The following is a 21,585-nucleotide window of genomic DNA, read 5'->3' as shown; positions in this document are numbered from 1 at the left end:
ACTTGGATATTTAACTGAGATTTTCAAGTAACAAGTGTTGAAGGCGCAGCCTGATTTCTCCTTGCTGCTTAGAATAAAATTTGAGAGGAAAGAGATAAATTGAGGAGGTAACTATTAGGCAAAAAGCAACCAGCACTTGAAGATTTTCGAGAGTCTCATCCTATCCTGATTGCAGAGGATGCTAAGTAACAAATATACTGTTGGAAAGGCATGCTGTGGAGAGAGGGCCAAGGGAGCAGCTGGACAACCTTTTGCTGAAGAGATTAGGTGTGTGACTCATGGATGTAATCAACTGTCTTAGCAAAAGCCAGAAATAGAGATGGGGTTATCCAGGAAGGATCTATCAAGAGATAGGTCTATCAATCAACAAGATCTCCCTTGTCTAATGGCATGGACCTCCATGGGATGAGACATGGGAGACAAACAAGGATTTTGAGAATGTTATAGCAGCAGAAACATCGCCCGGCTTAGAATGAAAGGGACAGAGACTATACAAAATGCAAAAGGTTGTTGGACTCTCAAAATTCTACAGGCAGGGAACAGGCTGATAGGGCTACTCAACCGCAAACATGTGCTACCTTTTGAGAGGAAAGAAGAATAACTCCAAAAGCAGAGGCACAGGTGCAAAAGCAGAGGGCAGACAGGTGGCCCCCCTGGAGAGCCAAAGGAGCCTCCATGGACCCAGAGTGTGGAACACTATGACTCCAGAGAGCAGAGCATTAAGCTGCAGAGGGTAATTCTCAAGCTGTCAAACCTAATGGAATTTTCTCTGCTGGGTTTTGAGCTTGTTTGGGATCTGTGATACCTTAATTCATTCCTCCTTCTCCCTTTGGGAATGGGATTGGCTATCCAATGCTTGTCCCACCATTGTATTTAGGGAGCAGATAGTTTTCTAGTCCACAGGTCTACAGATAGAAAGGAATTATGCCCTACGATGGATCATACCCAAGAGTATCACCCATACCTGATTAGGTAAGATTTGGGGCTTTGTGGGTTAAAAAATATTTACAAGAGGTATTAGATGTACAGGTTGATGCTGGAATAGGTTGATTTAGGGGGATGTTGGATTGAATGAAGGTATTTTGCCTGTGGGACAGACTTGAATTTTGAGGGATCTGAGAGTGTACTATAATGAATTGAATAGTGGCCCCCAAAAGACATGCCTACCCAGACTTCAGAATGTGACCTTATTCGGAATAAGGGTCTTTACAAATGTAATTAAGGATCTTGAGATGAAATCATCCTGGATTAAGGTGGATCCTAAATCCAATAACAGCTGTCCTTAGACAGAAAAGAAGACATAGACACAGAGGGGAAGGCCACGTGAAGATGCAGGCAAAGTCTGGGCATGGTGGCTCATGCCTGTAATCCCAGCACTTTGGGAGGCTGAGGCTGGTGGACCACCTGAGGTCAGGAGTTTGAGACCAGCCTGGCCAACATGGTGAAACCCCATCTCTACTGATAAAAGTACAAAAAATTAGCTGGGCATGGTGGCACATGCCTGTAGTCTCAACTACTCAGGAGGCTGAGGCAGGAGAATCGCTTGAACTTGGGAGGCAGAGGCTGCAGTGAGCCGAGATTACGCCACTGCACTCCAGCCTGAGCAACAGAGCAACACTCCATCTTAAAAAAAAAAAAAAAAAAAAAAAAAAAAAGTGGGGGGGGAGGCAAAGACTGGAGTGATACATCCAAAAGTTAAAGAATGCCACAAATTGCCAGTAGCCACAAGAAGCTAGGACAGTATAATGGAATGGATTCTCCCTCACAGCTTCCATAAGAAATCCACCCTACTGACACCTTGATTTCAGATTTCTGGCCTCCAGAACTGTGAGAACAAATTTAAGCCACCAAGTTTGGAATAATTTGTTATGAAAACCTTAGAAAATTAAGATAGGGTGTAAACATTCATTCTACCACCATTAAGTATGAAATTAGCTGTGTGTTTTTTCTTAAATGCCTTTTTAATACGTTTCCTTTTATTCCTCTTTTGTTGAGGTTTTTTTTTAGTCACAGAAGGTTGAAGTTTGTTTTCAAATGCTTTTCTGGATCTGTAATGGATGATTATGTCAGTTTTGTACTTTATTGGTATATTACATCAGTTGACTTGTTTGTTGAACCAACCTTGCATTCCTGGGATAAAAGCTACTTTTTTTTTTCTTTTAACTTGTATATTTACAAAGAAGTCTTTTTATAAAAAAAAAAAAAAGTTATGTGATATTTTAAAATTTCAGTGTCCACATGTTAATCACTAATATACAGAAATACTATTTTTCTATGTTTATCTAGCATCTTTCAACCTTGCTGAATTTACTTATTAGTTCTAGAAGTGTTTCTACACATTTCTGAAGATTTTATATGTAGACGATGATGTCATCTGCAAATAGGGATAGTTTTTCCTTTTTGATCTGTATGCATTTTTTTTATTTCTTTATTCTCTTTTTAGAATTTCCATGATGAATAAGTAATGACAGCATACTTGTTCACAATCACAGGGAGAACTGAAGTGTTTCACAATTAAATATAATGTTAGCCATAGGATTTTTTTGTAGATGCTGTTTGTCAAGTTGAAGTTGCCCTCTATTCCTAATTTTCTGAAAGTTGTTTTTTGTTTTTATTGAGACAGGGTCTCACTGTGTCACCCAGGCTGAAGTGCAGTGGTGCAATCAGGGTTCACTGCAGCCTCAACCTCCTTGTCTTGGGTGATCCTCCCACCTCAGCCTCTCAAGAAGCTGGGACTGACCAGAGGTGCATGCCACCACGCCCAGCTAATTTTTGTAGAGACAGGGTTTCCCCATGTTGCCCAGGCTGGTCAAACTCCTGGGCTTGAGCAATCCACCCGCCTGGGCCTCCCAAAGTGCTGGGATTACAGACATGAGCCACCATGCTAGGCCTCTGAGAGTTTTATAAATCATGAATGGGTGTTGAATTTCATCAGCTGCTTTTTCTGCATCAGTTGATTTTGTTTTTTAGCCTCTTAATATGGAAGATCACATTAACTGAATTTTGAATACTGAAACTGCCTTGCATCTGAAATAAACTCCAAGTCATTAATACTTAATTCTTTGTATATATTACTGAATTCTACTTGCCAAATTTTTTTTTTTATTTTTAGTCTATATTCATCAAAAATGCAGACCTGTGATTTTCTTAACTATCTGTCTGGTTTTGGTTTAGGGTGATAACAACTTCATGAAATAAATTAATGTTCCCTTCTCCCCTATATTTTGAAAGAGACTGTAGAATTGGCATTAATTCCTCTTTAAACATTTGGTAGAATTCTCCAGTGAAATCACTGGAGCTTGAAGGTTTCTTTGGGGAGTTATTAATTTGTGCATTCAATTTCCTTAATACTAGAGGGCTATGTAAATTATCTTTTTAATATCAGGTGTGTTGTGTTAGCTTCTGTTTTTTAAGTAATTGGTCTACTTCATCTATCAAATTTACATGTGTAGAGTTGTTTGTTCTCTTATACTTTTGATGTCAGTAGGGTATGTAGTGGTAAGTATATCCCCCATTTCATCCATGGTGTGGATAATATGTGTCTTCTTTCCTTCTCTCATTTATCTTTAGTTAGAGATTTGTCCATTTTATTGATCTTTTCAAATAACCAGCCTTTTATTTCATTGTAATTCTCCTTTTATTTCATCTACTTCTGCTTTTATCTTCCTTCCTTCTGCTTGGACCTTGAGTTTCTAGTTTCTTGAGGTAATTTATTGAGACTCTTCTGCTTGAAGGTATGCATTTAGTGCTATAAATTTCCCTCAACACTTTATATCCTATAAATTCTGATGTATTTTCATTTTCATTCAGTCCAGAGTTGTTTGCTTTTAACTTCCCTTGAGACTCTCTCTTTGACCCATGGATGATTTAGAAACATACAAAAATTATTCGGCTGTGGTGGCACACGTGCCCGTAATCCCAGCTACTCAGGAGGCTGAGGCAGGAGAATTGCTTGAACCCAGGAGGTGGACCCAGGTTCACACCATCCTCCTGCCTCAGCCTCCCAAGTAGCTGGGACTACAGGCGCCCACCACCACACCCAACTAATTTTTTGTATTTTTAGTAGAGATGGGGTTTCACCGTGTTAGCCAGGATGGTCTTGATCTCCTGACCTCGTGATCCACTCGCCTCAGCCTCTCAAAGTGCTGGGATTACAGGCGTTAGCCACAGCACCCGGCCTCAGCTGGGTCATGTTTTTAAACTAATTTCCCAATCTTTTAATTGGTATATTTAGACTATTTACATTTCATGTAATTATTGATATATTAGGGCTTAAGTGGGTTTTTTATTGTAATAACTTTTGCGTCGTATCATTTCTAACCCTTTGAGCCTTAGGAAGACAGTATTTCCTTTGTGTGTGCATTGAGAAGACAAAGGCTTAGGATTTTGGATAACTAAACGTGAGGTAACTGAAATGCCAAGTGAGAAAAGGCATCTCTTAAATTCCCATTGTATTTCTATTGAGAAATACAATGTATTTCTGTATTTGTTGTATTGTTTTTCATTTTCTGCCTGTTACTTGAACATTTTTCAGAATTCTACTTTTAGAGTGTATCTCTGCATAAACACTATAAAACCACATTTAGTGGTTGCTCTATTAGATAAAAACAACTTGTCTACTGATTTTACCAATTCAAGTGAAGTATAGAAAACCTACCTCCCTTTAACTATTCCTGTTTATAATCATTAAATATTAACTCTACATACATTTTGAACATCAATGGCATAACTTCTACTTCAGCCAACAAGTAACATTTAGAGAACTTAGGAGGAGAGTGTATTCAATTTAGTCATTTTTTTTTTCTCATTGCGTCCTTTCTCTATATATCATGTTCCAGGGTTCCTTCTATTATCATGCCCCTCCTGTTTATAGAATTTCCTTTAGCCATTCTTTTTTGAGCAGGTCTGCTGGCAGCAAATTCTTCTCCCTTCATTACCAAAGGATGTTTTTGCTAAGGTACCTGGATTAGCAGTTTCCTTTCAGCACCTGGAAAATATTCTGCAACTTCTTTCTGGCCTCCATGCTTTCAGAATGAGAAATAAGTATCCGTTGTTTAAGCCATCTAGTCTATACGTTGTTATAGCAGCCTGAGCTAACACATTTATACTGTCTTTTATATTTACTCAGTTACCTTTTCCAGTGCTATTTCTTTGTGTGGACTCATGTTACTATCTAATCTTTCATTTCAGCCTAAAGAACTCCCGTTAGTATTTCTTGTAGTTAAGGTTTACTAGTGATAGTCTTTGTTTTTGTTTATGTGGGCATGTCTTACTAATTTCTCCTTCGTTTTTGTGGAATAATTTTACTGATAAAGATTTCTTGGCTATTTTTTTCTTTCAGTACTTGGGAATGTGCATTCACTGCATCCTGGCCTCTATGGTAGCTTATTACGAGAAGTGAGCTGTTCATCTTATTTAGGACCCCTTGTTTGTGAATTGCTTTTCTCATGCTGTTCACAGTACTCTTAGTTTTGTGGATCTCTTTGAGTTTATATGGTAGTTTGTTGAGCTTTTTAAATGTGCAGGTAATGTTTCTCATCAAATTTTTAAACCTTTGGCAATTATTTCTTCAAATACACACTTTCTGCCCCTTTACCTCCTCTCCTTCTGGAACTCCAGTTCTGGGTGCTAGTACAATTGACAGTGTCCTACATGTCTCTGAGGTTCCACTCCTTCACTCTTGTTTTTCAGACAGGATATTCTCAATTGGCCTGTCTTCAAGGTATTTCTTCTGCCAGTTTGAATCCACTGTTCAGACTCTAGTGAATTTTAAATTTTGATTCCTTTATCTTTCAGTCCACATTTCCATTTGGTTTGTTCATAATTTCTTTATTGGTATTTATTTGGTGAGACATTCCTCTCTTATTTAGTTCTTCAGACATGGTTTTAGATCTTTGAACATGTTTTTAAAAGCTGACAAAGAGTATTTGTCTAATTAGTTCAACATCTGGATTTCCTCATAGACAATTCTGTTTCTTTATATGTCTTGTAATTTTCTGTTGAAAACTAGGCTTTTAAAATACAGTAGTCCCCCCTTCATCCTTGGGGATATGTTCTAAGATCCCCAGTGGATCCTTGAATCCACAGGTTGTACCAAACCCTGTACTTCTTATGTTTTTTCCTACACCCACATAACTATGGTAAAGTTTATCAATTAGGCAGATCAACAATATACAATCATAGCAATATACTGTTCACAATTTCATGAGATTTGTCTCAACTCTGACATAGAAAAAAGATTTGTTCTTCTCACAGATCTTACCAAATTCAGCATAATTTACTTTTTCTTTCCTTATTAAGTCAAGAACTCGTATCTTTTCACTTAACAGAAGCACTTTATGCCTTCTCTTTGGTATACCCACATTGTCAACATCACTACCATTGCATTTTGGGGCCATTAAGTAAAATGAACACAAACACTGCAATACTATGACAATCAACCTAGTAACCATAACAGGTACTAAGTGACTAATGGACGAGTAGCATATACAGCAAAGATATGCTGGACACGGGGATAATTCATGTCCCAAGTGGAATGGCACAAGATTTTCTCAGGCTACTCAGAACAGTGTGCAGATATTATAGAATATCCTGTCTGAAAAACAAGAGTGAAGGAGTGGAACCTCAGAGACATGTAGGACACTGTCAATTGTACTAGCACCCAGAACTGGAGTTCCAGAAGGAGAGGAGGTAAAGGGGCAGAAAGTGTGTATTTGAAGAAATAATTGCCAAAGGTTTAAAACTTACGAGTTATTTCTGGGATTTTCCATTTAGTATTTTCAGAGTGCAGTTGACCATGGGTAACAAACCACGAGGACAAAACCGTGGATACTGGGGAGATGACTGTAATACAATGTGGCAACTCTGGAAATCAGAATCCCTTTAGGTCCCCAGGGTTTGTTGTGTTTGCTGTTTAGTGGCCTTCTTTTGACTAACCCTGTAATGTGTGCATTCTCTGCTGTGACCACTGAAGTCTCTGCTTCATTAGCTTAGCGGTCAGCTAATAACTAGACAAACTTCTTCAAATGCTCTGAACCAGTAAGTCTCTGTCTTGCTAAAGCACTCTGTCTGGGATATGCCTTCAAAACTCCAGCATATAGTTTACAACTGTGGCTTTCCCTTCACTTTCTGCTGGCACACAGCCTCAATGCCAGCTACAGGTGAGGTTAGTGCCTTAGATTTTTTTCTTGGACATGCAAACAGTCTTGCACATAAGCATGGCCTTTGAGATTCCCAGGAACATAATGGAACTTTTCAAAACCCTCTACATTTCTTACTTTTTAGTCAGCTGCTTTTTAGCCCCACATGCCTCAGGCAACTGCTGTGTTAAACAACTGCAGGGAACTATTTTTCACAAACACCATGCAAATAGAGCTTTTTAAGCAAAGTGAGCTGAGTCCAGTCAAAGACATGCTCAGAGAAAAGAGCTTTTCAGTGAGGTTCCAGACAGGTCAAGAGTGATAATTCTCTGGAGTGTGATTTTTTTTTGGGGGGGGGGGGGTTTGAGGCTATTTTGGGGGAAACTGAAACTTTTCTGGATAGAAATGCAATGGGAATTTAAGAGATGCCTTTTCTCACTTGGCATTTCAGTTACCTCACATTTAGTTATCCAAATCAGAATCCTGAGCCTTTGTCTTCTCAAATGTACACAAAGGAAATACTGTCTTCCTAAGGCTCAAAGGGTTAGAAATTATATAATGCAAAACTTATTACAAAGCTAACGTAATCAAAATAGTGTGGTACTGGCATAAGAACAAACATATAGACCAATGGAATACAACACCCAGAAATAAACCCTCACATATGATTTAGAACAAGAGCACCAAGATCATCCAGTGGAGAAAGGGCTAAGAAAACTGGATATCCAAATACAAATGAACAAAGCTGGACACTGAACTTTCACCATATACAAAACTCAAAATGGATCAAAGACCAAGAGCTAAAACTACAAAACTCTTAAAAGAGGAGTATCTTCATGACACTGGATTTGGCAATCTTCTTGAATATGACACCAATAGCACAGCCAAAAGAAAAAACACACATACACTAGACTTCACCAAAACAAAAAAATTCTGTACATCAAAGGACACTATCAAGGGAATCAAAAGAAAACCCACAGAATGGGAGAAAATATTTGCAAATCATGTATCTGATAATGGATTACTAGCTAGAATAAAGAATGCCCACGACTCAACAATAACAGAACCCAATCAAAAATGGGTGAAGGACATGAATACACATTTCTCCACAGAAAATACACAAATGGCCAATAAGTACAGGAAAAGATGCTCAGCATCACAAGCTATTAGGGAAATGCAAATTAAAACCACAATGAAAGGAGACATCCAATAAGACAGCTATCATAAGGATACCCTTTAGGATAGTTATTTTAAAAAGAAGAAAATAAAATAACAAGTATTATAGAGGATGCAAAAAAACCAGAACCCTTGTTCATTGGTGGTGGGAATATAAAAGAATGAAGCTGCTATGGAAAACAGTTTGGAGTTCCTCAAAAAATTAAACATAGAATTATCATATGATGCAGTAATTCTATTCCTTCATATATACCCAAAATAACAGAAGGCAGAACTCAATTATATACTTCTACAATAATGTTCGCTGCAGTATTACCAAAAGTCTCCATCAACAGAGGAATGGATAAACAAAATGTGGCATATACATACAATATTATTCAGCCATAAATAGGAATGAAATTCTGATACATGCTATCACATGAACCTTGGAAATAATGTGTGATTCCACTTAACACGAGACACCTAAAATAGTCAAATTCAAAAAGAGAAAGTAGAATAGAGGTTGCTAAGGGTTAAGAAGAGAAATGCATTACTTTAATTGCACACAGAGTTTCTGTTTGGGGTAATGAAAAAGTTTTACAAGTAGACAGTAGTGATCATTACACAGGATAGTGAATTTACCTAACCCCACTGAATTACGTGCTTTAAAATGGTTAAAATTGTAAATTTGATTATGTGTATGTTACCATTAAAAAAATTTAGAAATAAGTACCCAAAGCCTTCACACCACATGTGGTGAGCCTTTTGTTCCTCAGTTGAGATAGTGGTAACAGAAATTACTTAGATAATACTTTTTGAAACCTTGGTTGGTAGTGATGCCCAATAGCATCTCCTCTCCCCCTACCCCAACACACATCCACACACAAAATACACTCAATACCCTATCAAATACCTAGAATTATATTTCACAAAGGATTACACAACCAATAATTTCACTAACGATGCAGTTTATATCCTCCCATACTGACAGATAAAAACACATACATTCTCTAAGCGCAAAGCTTATATTCACAAGTAACTCTCTGCTTAAAGACAAAATTTCAATTAATAATCACAATGGGAATTTAGTTATTTAATGCAACTACTAATCTAACGTCATCAACAAAATCTAAGCAGTTTTATCACAAAACCAGGGTTATATTCAGTGGGCATGCATTAATAATCTATACAACTTTAACATTACACCAGAAAATGAACTGAATATATAAAAGTTCCCTTGATTTTTGGTGGTTTTCAAATTTCATGGCACAGATTACAAAAAAAAAAAAAACCTGTAAAAACAGATTTTAAATATTTTCAATAAAATGGTAAAAAATTGAATATATACCTTTAAGTTTTCATACCGGGCTGAAGATTTAAAACATCAAGCTGGCCCCAATCTGTCAAAACTGACAGATAAATATTTACAATGACTAGACAGGCTTTAGTTACAAAGGTACTGGAGGTCTACACCCTCCTATCAAAAACCCTTTAGGGTTAATTTCTCAATGCAAACATGTATTTTTAAATACTGTGATATATAAAGTTGGAAACATACCTAGAGTCTGGAGAGAGATGAAATACAACACACAAGTCAATCTTATTTCTGACCTGTCAAAAAAGCCTTCTGGCTCCCAAACACCCAACATTGTCCCTCAGCATAAAAATTAAGAACAGTAGAATGACTTTACCCTACTGGCTGACGTTTTTCTACAGAATTATCTTTCACTACGTATCAAAGCAGGGCTCAAGCTCCATTAACCTTCTACAGAGTGTAGTTAGAAGAGCGCCAAATTTATAAACTGATGTGGCAACCCCAAAATGATATACTTTTCCAATGGAAACAAACTTTTTTCCATTGTTCTGTGTGCCATGTTATTCTTGAAACTTATGTGGCTACAAATAAGAAAAAAATTAGGGAAGTTCTGAACATATCTTGTACTTTTCATCAAGGCTAAAGTGCAAAATATCTCCATTATCTCTGGTATTTTAATGGGAAAAAAATCACATATAATAAAGGAAATGAAGTGACAGCAGAACTAATACAAAAAAAGCACTCTCAAATATATACCTGAAGACTATATTTTACTACCAATTTAATTTTTCTTTCTTCAGCAAAATCTGTCAATGAACCAAGTTCTCATAGAACTTAAGATTTTGTTTGATTCTTTCCAGGACCAGAAATTCCAAAATTACGGGGAAAAAGAATGGAAAAAAAATAACATTGCATGACAATGGACACTAAGTTCATAAAGAACTTCTTTTTAAAATGAGATATTATGGAAGAAAATACCATGAAAAGAATAATCCTATGAGAATTGTTTTTAAGGACAGTAAATTTGAGCCTTGGGTCTTCATGAAGATACTACAGTTTATATAGAAAACTATAAATATACAAGACTCCGGGGGAAAAAAAGTCAGAATACATATTTAACATTCTGCATGATTAAAAATCGTTTAAGGGGAGCGGGAAAAGGACAGCCAACTGAATCTTATAAGAATACAGAAAATGAAAAACTCCTGGGTCAAAAGGGTGCTCCAAGTGGAACCACACTTTGTGGGGAAAAAAAAAAAACAAGAAATTTTAGATATATTTTTTTAAAGGAAAGAAAAAAATACTGAATAATTGCAATCCCTTCCAAAAAGGAAATCTTAAATTAAGGGGAAAAGATTTGAATAGCGTAAACGAGTCTGGCTCAGAAAGAAAATTCAACAACATATCCAAGATCTGTCCATAAAAGTAATGCCAGTACATCTTTAATATTAAAGAAATAGGCTATAAAAAAGTTCAGTCTCAGAATTGGTTTTTAAAAGCTCATTTGTGCTCCTTTGTAGGTGCGTAGTAAAGTTCCATGGGTTTATTCACTTTCCAGTATTTCTCACTGACCAATTCCAAAGAAAAAGAGCCATTTAATACCTAAAACAAAAAAGAAAGAAAGAAATTATGAAAACTGCACAAACTACAATAATGAAATGAAACTAAAATTGAAGTCCACAGAATCTTTTTTTTCAATCTTAGGAATAACTACTTGTTACTTAACACTGTGTTACGATTTTTTACATTATTTATTAGATTCTACCCCACCACTTGCCACTCAGTTGGTCAATGTGCTCCCAGTTTCAACAGCCTATTATTTTAAATACTCACAGTGAACTGGCCACTGGCTGTTGCTATATAAATGGTATACTGCTTCTCACTGGCTGTATCAAGGTTCATCTGGTTTGATTCACCTTTGCTTCGAAGTTCTTCTAAAGCTAACCTCACAGCCAGATACTTGGATAAGTGATCGACAGTGGCGTTACCAGAAGTCTTTATGTATCTAGAAGAATAAATAATTAAAAATTTCATATCTAGAATATGCCAATGAGAAAAATGTACTTAAATTATGGAACTAATACATTTCTTAAAAACTAAGTAAAATGGAAATGTCTCAATTGTTGACAAAATAATATCAGAAATCTACTGCTCTACAATCTAAATTTCCTATTGGTAGGCACAGAAGAGGGAAAAGTAAACACTCAATATCTTACTGTCAGTCCACGAAAGCTTTACCTACCTTACCTTCTGCAAAATATGATACACAGTGACAAAAATCAAACAAATACAGAAAGCACTAAGGGGGAAAAAGGAACAACATATCCCCCAAACCTGAATGACCAGAATCTGCTGGCTATAGCAGCAACAGAAACAGAATAGAAGCTAATTTCTTATTGTCTAAGAATTAAAATGTCTTTTTAAGACTAAGCATAGAAATGTTCATTTGGGCCGGGTGTGGTAGCTCACACCTGTAATCCCAACATTTTGGGAGGCTGAAGCAGGTGGATCACTTGAGGTCAGGAGTTCGAGACCAGCCTGGCCAACATGGTGAAACCCCATCTCTACTAAAAATACAAAAATTAGCCAGGTGTTGTGGCGGGCACCTGTAATTCCAGCTACTCAGGGGAGGCTGAGGCAGAAGAATCGCTTGAACCCGGGAGGCAAAGGTTGTAGTGAACCAAGATGGCGCCACTGTACTCCAGCCTGGGAGACAGAGCAAGACTCCATCTCAAAAAAGAAAAAAAGAGGCCAGGCACGGTGGCTTGCGCCTGTAATCCCAGCACTATGGGAGGTCAAGGCAGGCAGATCACAAGGTCAAGAGAACGAGACCATCCTGGCCAACACGGTGAAACCCTGTCCCTACTAAAAATATAAAAATTAGCTAGGCTTGGTGGCACGAGCCTGCAGTCCCAGCTACTCAGGAGACTGAGGCAGGAGAATTGCTTGAATCCAGGAGGCAAAGGCTACAGTGAGCTGAGATCACGCCACTGCACTCCAGCCTGGTGACACAGCAAGACTCCATCTCAAAAAAAAAAAAAAAAAAAGTGAATTTGAGGATTTCTAAAGCATAATATATCATTCAATCCCTCATTCAATAAATATTTGATGCTTATCTGTACTCAATGGCAGGCAGTGTGCTGGAGATACGGTGGTAAAGTGCCATTCTTGCCAGCATGAGTTTTAGAACCTATTGGTACTCTAGTATCATTGTTGAGAAATTTGAATGGGCCCCTTTACCTTCTTTACCAAGGAGAGTCATTCCTTTCAGATGTGCAACTTTGGGTGGAAAGCACGAGGGAGGAAGGAAGAAAAGAACAATCTAGGCAGCTAGTAACTGAACCACCACAATCAATGGGATGACAAATATTGCTCCTACTTCTTACACAAGACTGCCTTTTACCTCCAAAGTAAACATTCTGAATTTAGATAATCTGAAACTAATCCACACACTTACCTTGTCTGTGCACTGTCATCTTTTTCCATAAGTGTGGGATGAGGCCTGAATACTAATTCAATTTCACTAGCACCATCCATTACTGGATCAATTGCCATTGCTGCATTGTTATTATCAAGCTCAAGCCCAGAATCATCAGATGTTTTGGTCCGTTTGTTACTAGGGCCTGCTTCCTGATTGCTATGTGTGGAGGCATTACTACAGTGTGAACTGTCACCGTTATCTTCTGCTCCACTACCATTTTCAATCTGTTGTTTCTTGCCTCGCTGCAGTCTAGTCAAGAGGGAAAAAAGGATGCATAAAATTTACTTTCAGGCCTTTAAAGCAACAAATCTGAAACATGTTTGCTACTGAACTTTAGAATTCCAAAACATACTGGTAACTGAATTTGCTCTGAGTTGGATGACATTGTTTCCCACATGTTCCTGAAAGGTCTAAAAACATCTCTCTCACTCACAGGCAAACATTTAAATAATTTAACAACTGTTTCTATTCACTTAATAATTCTACTGGCCAGGCATGGTGGTTCGCACCTGTAAACCCAACACATTGAGAGGCCAAGATGGGAGGAGCTTGAGGCCAGGAATTTGAGACCTGCTTGGGCAACAAAGCAAGATCCTGTCTCTACCAACAACAAAAAACGTTAAGTAGCTGGGGGTGGCGGTGCACCTATTATCTCAGCTACTTGGGAGGCTGAGACAGGAGGATGGCTTGAGCCCAGGAGTTCAAGGGTGCAGTGAACTAGGATCACTCCACTGTACTCTGGCCTGGGTCAGAGTGAGACGCTATCTCTTAAAAATAATTTTCTTTATTAAACAAAAGACTTTAAGAATTAATTGACAAATCTTTATATTGTGATCCTTTTATGTCATGAGGTTACAGGTCTGAAGAAAGGCATGATTCAGATACGAAAATGTAAAAGTTCTTAGGGAAGATATTTATGCCTCTTTAAAGAAATTCTTAAGGAAACAAAATTTAAGAAGAATAGTAAGTACTTTCTCCCTGCTGACCTTCCTCAAAGTCAGCTAAGGCAATACAAAATGAATCTGAGGAAAATGTGATGGTATCTAAATAACCAATGTGGATACAGAAGCTGCTCTCTAACAAGCTCAGACACTAAAACTAATTACCGGGCAAGGCACTTTATATATACAATCTTATTTACTCTTCAAAACAACCTGTCAAGGCAGTTACCATTACTGTCATTTTCTAGTTGAGAAAAGCAAAGAAACTCACGTACAAGATTAAATAATTTGCCTAAGGTTATACAGCTAGTAAGTGCCAGAGCTAGAGCTAGGATGTGAACCAGACCACATTATTTCTACCACACTGCCTGCCTCACTAACTTTATAGATAAAAAAAAAAAAGAAGAAGGAATATATGATAAAAAAGAAATATGAAAGAATGCCTTGCATTTGTAAGAATACTGTCATTATGTTTATGGCCAGAACAAGGAAATAACAGTCCAATAGTTAGGAAAGATGCTCAAGAACTCATGCTCCAAAAAAAAAAATCCTGCTTGTAAAATTTATAGATCATTGCAAAACTAACAGGGGATGACCAGTATGTTAAATAACAAACTATGATTCAAAAATATATAAGCACACATAATGGAATATTATTCAGCCCTAAAAAGGAAGGAAATCTTACCACATACAATATGAATAGACATGCTGAGGTCATTTAAGTAATATAAACCAGGCACCAAAGTACAAATACGTAACTTGGTGGCCTATAGTCAAGTAAAAAGAGAAATTAATAATAGTAAATAACAACAACAAAAAACCCAGAAGTCCAAATACTGCATGATTTCACTCATGTGAGGTATCTAAGGAAGTCAAATTCATGAAACAAAGTAGAACAACAGTTACCAGGAACTGGGGGGAGGGAGAAATGAGGAGTTAGTGCTTAATGGATACAGGGTTTCAATTTTATAAGATGAAAAGAGTCATGTAGATTGGTTGCACAACATTGTGAATGTTCAGCTTTGAGGAGCTGATCATTAAAAAAAAAAAAAAAAAGAATGTACTTAACACTACTGAACCCTACACTTACAAATGGTTAAGATGGAAAATTCTGTTATATGTCTTTTATCACGACTTTTGGAAAAAAAGGTATGAACAGGCTAAAATAATGGGAAGAAAAATTAATAGCACAACATAAAGACGAAAATATCTTCTAAAATCCACAACTAAAGCAAACGAAAAGTTATTTTAGTTGATCATAAATTACAATGACCTAACAGGTTTATTAAGACTCAATATATTTATTTTTATCCCATACCTCTTTCCAAAAAAGGATTGATGTGACAGAGCTACATTAATGTAACTGCAGGCAGTGTTTAAAGAATAATGTTCATATAAAGAACATTAATAATCTATTATATCCTACATTTATCAAATCACATCTATGATACTACATACTGTCCTGAGGGTAGCATTTTAAGAATGACACCAATCTTGAGTGTCATATGAGGAACAAAAAAGAAATGAGGAATGTGAATATTAAGCCTTTGGAGGGACATGTACGAACATATATCTATATAAAAGTATTTGAAAACACAGAAGTAGAATCTGAAATATATGTAAAAGTCAACATAAGCATTTCAACATAAGACAAACCCACACTGCTGCACACAAGAGACTAATTTTAATTCAATGTAAAGGAAGAACTTAAAAATTCACACATCGATAAATATTTACTGAGCAGCTACTACTTTAAGCCAAGCATGGTTCTAAATAATGGTGTTAATAAGAATCAATGATACTGACATAGTCTCTTCCCTCTTAGGGGTCATATTCTAGTGTAGCAGGTCACACATCAGAGATTGATACGTGCTATGGGGAAAAAAATGAGGCAGGGAGGGTAAGGAATTATAGAGTCCTAGAATGGAAGATGACAACTTAAGCAGATACCTGCTAAGAAAGTGAGGTAGTGTGCCATGTGGATTATTTGGAAGAGGGTTCCTGAAATACAGTAGTGTAAGTACAAAGGCTCTGAGGCAGAAGAATGCTTGGTGAGTCTGAAGAACAATAAGGAAGCTGTAATAAAGTTGCTAACAAAAGAAAGGAGTGCCTATCACACAGCCCCACCACTAGAAATGTACAAGTAAAACCAAAGGAATATTTGCAAGGAGAGTCCTGCTTTTAGTAAAAGGTTAAATTGAACAACCATTAAAGTCCTTCCAACTCTTAGGAATGTAAAATTCTTTTAAAAATAAATATATTTAACATTTAGTACATTATACTTTGGTAAACAGAGTGGTAGGTCAGTTTAATACTGTTAGAAGGGAGCACATCTTTTAACCTTTAAGTCAGTGGTTTTTGACCTTGACTACACTCCAGAATCATCTATGGAACCTTAAAAGCAGAAATGCCTGGACCCTGATTACTGGGACGGGGATGATGCCTAAAGCTTTGAGATTTACAAGTTTTCTGAGTGAGTCTGATGTTCAGCCAAGGCGAAAACCACTAAACTGAGATGGGGCTTTACTATTATCTCCTTCTATGGAAAATAATGATTCTCCTTGAGGCCTGAATAAATCAGACGATAATGTCAGAGAGGAAAAGAAGATGAGGATAGGGAAAATGCCCACCTGATATAGGGTCTTAGAAACCATCATTAAAGTCTTTTGGTTTTTAGCCTGAATCTGAATGTGAATAGAAGCTATTAGAGGGCTCTGAGCAAAGGAAAACCATGATCTTCCTTTCAATTTAACAGTTATCTCTGGCTGCTGTGCTGAGAATAGACTATGTGGGAGTAAGCACGGGAAGCAGAAAAACCAGTTGGGAACTTATTTCAATACATCAAATGAAAGACTGTTGTGGCCTGAATGAATCTGGATATACTATGGAGAAAGCAAAAGATATTTATTTATTTACAGATTGGAATACAGGATGTGTGAAAGAGATTTAAAAGCGACTCCAAGGCTGGGTGTGGTGGATCACGCCTCTAATCCCAGCACTTTGGGAGGCCGAGGCAGGCAGATCACAAGGTCAGGAGTTCGAGACCAGCCTGGTCAATATGGTGAAACCACGTCTCTACTAAAAAATACAAAAATTAGCCAGGTGTGGTGGTGTGCGCCTGTAGTCCCAGGAGCTGAAGCAGGAGAAATGCTGGAACCCAGGAGGCAGAGGTTGCAGTGAGCCAAGATGGTGCCACTGCACTCTGGCCTGGGACAGAGCAAGACTCCATCTCAAAAAAAACTCTAAAGTTTTTGGCTTAAGCAAGTAGAATGATGGAGTTGCCATCACCCGAAATAAGTAAGAATGAAGAGAAGTAGGGAGTAAGTTCAGTATTCATCATGTTAAGTTGGAGATGCTTATTAGATACCCATAAGGAGATGTGTCTAAAATTCAGGTAAGTCCAGGCTGGCTATATAAATTTGGGAGTCATCAGCATACAGATGGTAAATAAAACCATAAAACTGAATAAGATAATTTGGAGACAGATTTTGACAGAAACAAACACTGGTCTCTGGGACACACCATCTTTAACAGTTAGGGAAACTGAAATAAAAAGTACAAAAGAAACAAGTAAAGGAACAGTTAATGACATACAAAGGTAACCAAGAGACGATGGCCTCCTGAAAGCCAGGTGAAGAAAATTATTTAAAGAGAAGGGAGAAATTAATTGTGTCAAATGCTGCTAAGTAAGATGAGGTCTCAGAATCAGCCATTAGATGGCACAATGAAGAGATCACTAATAACACTGATAACAGCAATATGATGGGGTGGTGAGGATGAATGTCTGATTGGAGGAGGTTCATAAAAGAATGGGAAAAGAATTGGAGATACAACTCTTTCAAGGAATTTTGCTATAAAAAGAAGAGGAGAAACAGAATGGTAAGTTGAGAAAAAAGTAGGTACAAGAGAGATTCTAGTATTTTTAATAAAATACCCTATTATGCCTGGAGGCATGTATTATACCTGCATGAAAAGTAATCATGCAGTACAACTATTTGTTACTGTATTTTAACTTTTTCAAACAGTAAATTTAATTGTTAATAAAGTATTCAGAAAAATAGCTACCCTCTCTGACCCTCTTTCCCATATACCTGTTCATGGCCTGTATCTTCAGTCCTTCCTCAATGCTGTGACTGAGTGCTTGCTGATTATTGTGCTTGTTGATCCTGGCTAATACTCTCTCTTGATGAGCTTCATACTCATCACGACTTGGATAAATTTTGCTGATGAGTGCATCAAAGTTTGGGTCTGGCCTTAGTGATCTTTTGGAAACTAGTTTTTTCCGACAGGTAGGACATTCTTTGTTGCTAAATAAAAGGAGGGGAAAGCAAATGTAAACAATGCTAGTATCTTTGGACTAAGACAAAAATATCTGGCTTCTGGATATTCACCTTAATTCCAATACCTTTAATAAGTCACAGAAATGTAAACCGATTAACCTGAATTTCCTTGAAACTCTGACTAGTGGGTAAGCAAGATTCTGGAAACCTCAAACACTCTATACCACTTGTCAAAAGAAAAAATTTGAGTATTTCCAAAGATAATTTATAAATAACCATCTTAGAAATAAAAATCTATTCTCTTCTAATTTAAACTGCCCCTTTCCAATATCCATGCTTTGCAAGAAAAAAATACCCACTAATATATATGTTAATTTATATGTAATAAATTATTTTATTGAAATAATACTTCCATAAGTATATTATTTTATATACTTAAGTGGAAAAATCATGGTTTTACGCTTTGTAATTTCCTCAAAACAAATACTCATCCTATGAAGTGTCTAAAAATCAGTGATTTCAATACAAAGATTTTCCTACAATTAAAACTTACACTTCAGAAGGATTTCTAGTTCTCAATCACTTATAGAAAATGTATTTCTCGACTGGGTGCAGTGGCTCACGCCTGTAATCTCAGCACTTTGGGAGGCCAAGGCGGGTGGATCACGAGGTCAGGAGTTCGAGACCAGCCTGACCAACACGGTGAAACTCCCCCTCTACTAAAAATAGAAAAATTAGCCAGGCGTGGTGGCACATGCCTGTAATCCCAGCTACTCAGGAGGATGAGGCAGGAGAATCGCTTGAACCCAGGAGGTGGAGGTTGCAGTGAGCCAAGATCGTGCCACTACACTCCAGCCTGGGTGACAGAGTGAGACTCCATCTCAGGAAAGGAAAGGAAAAGGGAAAGGGGAAAGGAGTAAGAGGAAAGGGGAAAGAAGAAAAAGAAGAAAGGAAAGGAAATGTATTTCTCGGCCAGGTGCAGTGACTCATGTCTGTAGTCCCAGCACTTTGGGAGGCCAAGGCCAGTGGATCACCTGAGGTCGGGAGTTCAACATGCTGAAACCTGGCCAATGTGTTGAAACTCCGTCTCTAGCAAAAATAATAAAAAAAATTAGCCGGCCATGGTGGCACAAGCCTGTAATCCCAGCTACTCTGGAGGCTGAGGCAGGAGAATAGCTTGAACCTCCAGGAGGCGGAGGTTGCAGTGAACCAAGATTGCACCACTGCACTCCAGCCTGGGCAAGAGCAAAACTCTGTCTCAAAAAAAAAAAGAAAAAGAAAAAGTATTTCTCACACCCTGGAAAGCATTTTCATGGTACAATTTAAGTACCTAGTATAATAACTCTTTTCAACATACCCACTTCTAAGGGCTGTGATGATGCAGTCTGCACAAAAACGATGTAAACACTCCTTCGTAGTCATGGTGTTCTTCAACATATCCAAACAAATTGGGCACATTAATTCACTGTGTAGACTTCGAGGTGAAACCACAATTTCTAAGCCATCTGTTATTGCCTCCTGTAAAAGAGTCACTTTAAAATTAAAAGCTACTTAATTTTTTATTATGGACAAGCTCAAACATATAAAAATACTGGAAATGGTAAAAACAAACATTTATGTACCCATCACCCAGCCACTGCCATTGTCAACTCACAGCTAATTTTGTTTTGGCTATAATCACCTACAGCTTCCCTCAGCCCCACCACCACTATATTATATAAATGCTCTTACTTTAATGCTAAAGATAACATATTCATGTATTTAAAAGCTTACTAGTGGGAAATTAGCCTGGTATAATAAAAAAACATTGAATTTGGAATCATATACCTTAGGTTAGATCTAGTTCTAGTCAAATTAACTAGCTTAGTCTAAATAATTATTTAACATTGCTTTCTTACCTGCAAAATGAGAAAGTTAGGGCTAAATTAACCCTTAGAAAACATCCATCTTCAAAAGTTACACCATTTTCACAATAAATTATGTTTCATGCTGACCATGAAAATAAGATTCCAATAAAAGTAGTCTCTAGTTTATAAATAGCTTAATAGAATTTCATTTTAAAATACTTTTGAACCCTGAAAATTATTTTCCACAGAGCAATTTTATACAAAGTAGTCAGCTTCTCACACTAACCCAGAAGCTGATTTATACCAGAATATATCCAAAGTATAAAATGTATTGCTACATCTAACTGTCATGCCTAAATATGTTTCTCTCCAAAATGCATCTGGAGTTCCAATGTAAAATTTCAGGACTTATCTCCCCTGCTGCAGAGTGATTAGTGAATCCTACTTGGTTCACTACCCTCTCCACAAGCTGGCAGTGAGAACATAGATTACTCAGTTCTAAAGCCACCAATATCAACTCCTATGGATTGAGGAGAGTTCTAGTACGGTGAGAATTGTAAAGCAAAATGCAGGTATAAGTAAGTGGCTTTCAATAGGTTCCTGTGCTTCCTGTTTCCACTGGCAGTCCATCATACTTGTGCTTTCTTTATATGGTCAAAGATGGATTACTCCACAAAGAAAACCATAGAAACTATAGCTATTGTTCATAAAGGGCTCAAGTATTAATAAAATATGCTTGTGAGGTTTCAGCTTCTCTATATAAATATACATAAATACACAAATATGAATATACAAATATGAAATAAAAAATTTTCTTTTTCCCTTAGTTTAACACTTAGACAAACTTGATTTAGGAAACTATCACTCAGAGTATATTGATGACCCAGAGAGTAATCAAGTCGGTTCTCCTCTGCCTCTTTAGAACATGCCTAACAAAATCCCAACCCTGGATAAATTCAACCATCTATGTTCTCCGCCCGGGCTGTACTTGTGCAGATATGTAGCACTGTAGGGGAAGAGAAAAAGGGAAAACCACCTTGGTATAACTAAAAATTTCACCAGCCTCATATGGGTGTTCAACACTGCTCAGCAACTGGTTAATCTAACAAACTCGCTTTTCCTTTCTATACATTATTTTACACCTTTTCTTTTATCTGCTGACCTTTTTCCATCTTCACGTTCGATAAACTATCTTACCTCAATTTACTGAGGTATTTCATTAAAAGAGAGTTCCTTCATTTCCTCTGTATGAAATCTATACATCATCATCTATCTCTCGTTACAAGGAGAAACTATACCTTGTCCTATCAAAGGTATATTCCTTTGTACCCTCTCAAAGGGATTCTTCTTTTGATTATTCTATCTGCTCTCTGATTTCAGCCATCTCTCCTTCTCCATTGAATCGGCCTAAGAGATTAGAGTCTCAG

The 21,585-nt window shown here is 37.2% G+C and overlaps 1 protein-coding gene across 4 annotated transcripts in view; it reads right to left on the bottom strand.

The window, feature by feature from the left end:
- Window positions 1-9,245: 9,245 nt before the first annotated feature.
- Window positions 9,246-21,585, bottom strand: part of RNF2 (ring finger protein 2) — a 55,110-nt gene continuing 42,770 nt past the window's right edge. For 3 of the 4 annotated variants that reach the window (XM_078001394.1, XM_015121931.3, XM_028851391.2), the window contains 5 exons: window positions 19,669-19,829; window positions 18,123-18,338; window positions 13,067-13,339; window positions 11,443-11,614; window positions 9,246-11,211 (listed from right to left, as the gene is read on the bottom strand). In XM_078001394.1, coding sequence (XP_077857520.1) covers window positions 11,110-11,211; window positions 11,443-11,614; window positions 13,067-13,339; window positions 18,123-18,338; window positions 19,669-19,829 — 924 coding nt within the window. In that variant the 3' untranslated portion in view covers window positions 9,246-11,109. The remainder of the gene's footprint in view (window positions 11,212-11,442; window positions 11,615-13,066; window positions 13,340-18,122; window positions 18,339-19,668; window positions 19,830-21,585) is intronic. The other variant, XM_078001395.1, reaches the window with a different exon arrangement.

Source organism: Macaca mulatta, chromosome 1 (assembly GCF_049350105.2).
Source record: "Macaca mulatta isolate MMU2019108-1 chromosome 1, T2T-MMU8v2.0, whole genome shotgun sequence".
In the NCBI taxonomy this organism is placed as follows: Eukaryota; Metazoa; Chordata; class Mammalia; order Primates; family Cercopithecidae; genus Macaca; species Macaca mulatta.
The sequence above is the reverse complement of the archived record's forward strand: the minus strand, read 5'-3'. Positions and strand labels throughout refer to the sequence as shown.